Source organism: Limulus polyphemus, unplaced genomic scaffold, assembly GCF_000517525.1.
Source record: "Limulus polyphemus unplaced genomic scaffold, Limulus_polyphemus-2.1.2 Scaffold1075, whole genome shotgun sequence".
NCBI lineage: Eukaryota > Metazoa > Arthropoda > Merostomata > Xiphosura > Limulidae > Limulus > Limulus polyphemus.
In genome coordinates, this window is record NW_013666685.1 from 221,174 (window position 1) to 223,029 (window position 1,856).

General features: G+C 31.5%; 1 protein-coding gene across 2 annotated transcripts in view; it reads right to left on the reverse strand.

The window, feature by feature from the left end:
* LOC106462020 (probable serine/threonine-protein kinase DDB_G0282963) overlaps positions 1-1,856 on the reverse strand; it is a 142,620-nt gene that overhangs the window by 22,786 nt on the left and 117,978 nt on the right. For both annotated transcript variants that reach the window (XM_022389130.1, XM_022389131.1), the window contains exon 14: positions 1,088-1,164. In XM_022389130.1, the coding sequence (XP_022244838.1) occupies positions 1,088-1,164 (77 nt within the window). The remainder of the gene's footprint in view (positions 1-1,087; positions 1,165-1,856) is intronic.

Consider the following 1,856-nt stretch of genomic DNA (forward strand, 5'->3'; position numbering starts at 1 on the left):
ACAGAATATATACATTAACAAACTTCACTAAAGTACTCATAATGTTCAATACGTAATGTTAACCTCCTTGAGATATGCTACCACTTACAACAACTGTCGAAACAAAGACTTTAATTAACAAACTTCACTCAAGTACAGTTCAATATATATATATCAGTAGCGCATATCTTTCGTTTATCTACGCTTTTAGTCTAAAAAATACGATTATGCGAGCAAATATTGATGTTGTGGTGCAAAGTAAGAAAATTTGCGAATTTAGGGCAAGAAAAGTTCAAAAGCTTGTTCTAAGTAACAAAGATAAATAGCCTATCACAGTATTAAAAAACCGCAACTGACTGACAGCTCACCAGGAATAAATCGTTTAAAGTTTTCTTTTAAAAGGTTAGCTGTATTTTATTATGTACTTTGACTCGTATATCTCTCATGTAATGTGTTGATTTCATTTCTGTCTCACACTAATAAGTAAACTCTTCAATACTCTATAGTTTTTATTTTTTAGTAGTGTAATTTAGTAATTAATAAAACAGTTACTTACTTACTCCCTTACAAATCTATGTAATATATTTAACGATATGTTTGAATGACTCAGTTTAACCCTAGAATGATATTTGTTTTAGAATTATATTATTCCAATTGCCAACCAACATCCTCCCATCAAATTGACAGTTGAACTGAAATATACTAATTTTACTGCGTTTACCTCTATTTGACTGTCCCGTCTTCAAACTAAAGAGATGAACTGAGCTAATCTGGTTCTGTTGTGTTTAACTCTTTTCAAAACTCACCATCAAGAACATCTAAACTATCGTTAAAAATATGATACTGAGCTCCATAATGATTTTTACTTTTTTTAAGTTTATGATACAAATCGAAGATTAGTACATAATCAGTACAAATATCTGGATTATCAACTAACACCAACTGCCTTGATAAATGTAAAAATGTAAACTAAATGCTAAAACCTATAATGATGTCATATGAAAATATTTGTTGTAACTGATGACACGACCTTGTATATTACAGATTCCGCCAAAAAAGAAAGGAAAAAAAGGACATTTTGTTAAGAAATAGCTTTTGGCGTGTTTACCTTTTTCGATTACGGACTTCAATAGAAAATTTCTTTTGCTTGAAATAGATGTTTTCTAGCTTCTCCCAGGGAAAGAACTGTAAAAAATAAGATTTTTCCTCTAAATGTTTGCATTGCTTACTGCAGTTAATGTTAGCCACGGAGCTTTCCTACTTGTACTTTATCCATCTCTTGCTAACTATAATAAACGAGATCTTCTCACTTTTACCGTAAATACGTTAAGATAACAATACCTTTCACTATAAATATGAAAACAAACAAGAATTTATAACCCACAGCATGTTTATTTATATGAAAAAAAATTAGTTTTCTTTATTGATATACTAAAACCTAAAAACCCGCTGTGCCTTCTTCGTGGAACCTTAAAGAAAATACTTTAGTTGATGATATTCATCTCGAACATTAAGTTCCACTCTAATACAACAGTGACGAAATTTTCATGGCATTTCGAAGGCCTTTAAACACACCAACAACAGGTCTTAAGTAGTCTGTTCTGTGTAACTAGAGTTACACCTAGGTGTTTATGGAGTAGTTGTACCAAGTAAAGCTAAAGATGAGTATGGTGGTTATAAATTCCGTAAATAGAGTTACACCTAGGTGTTTATGGAGTAGTTGTTCCAAGTAAAGCTACAGATGAGTATGGTGGTTATAAATACTGTAACTAGAGTTAACCTAGGTGTTCATGGAGTAGTTGTGCCCATTAAGGCTAAATATGAGTATGGTGGTTATAAATTCCGTAACTAGAGTTACACCTAGGTGTTCATGGAGT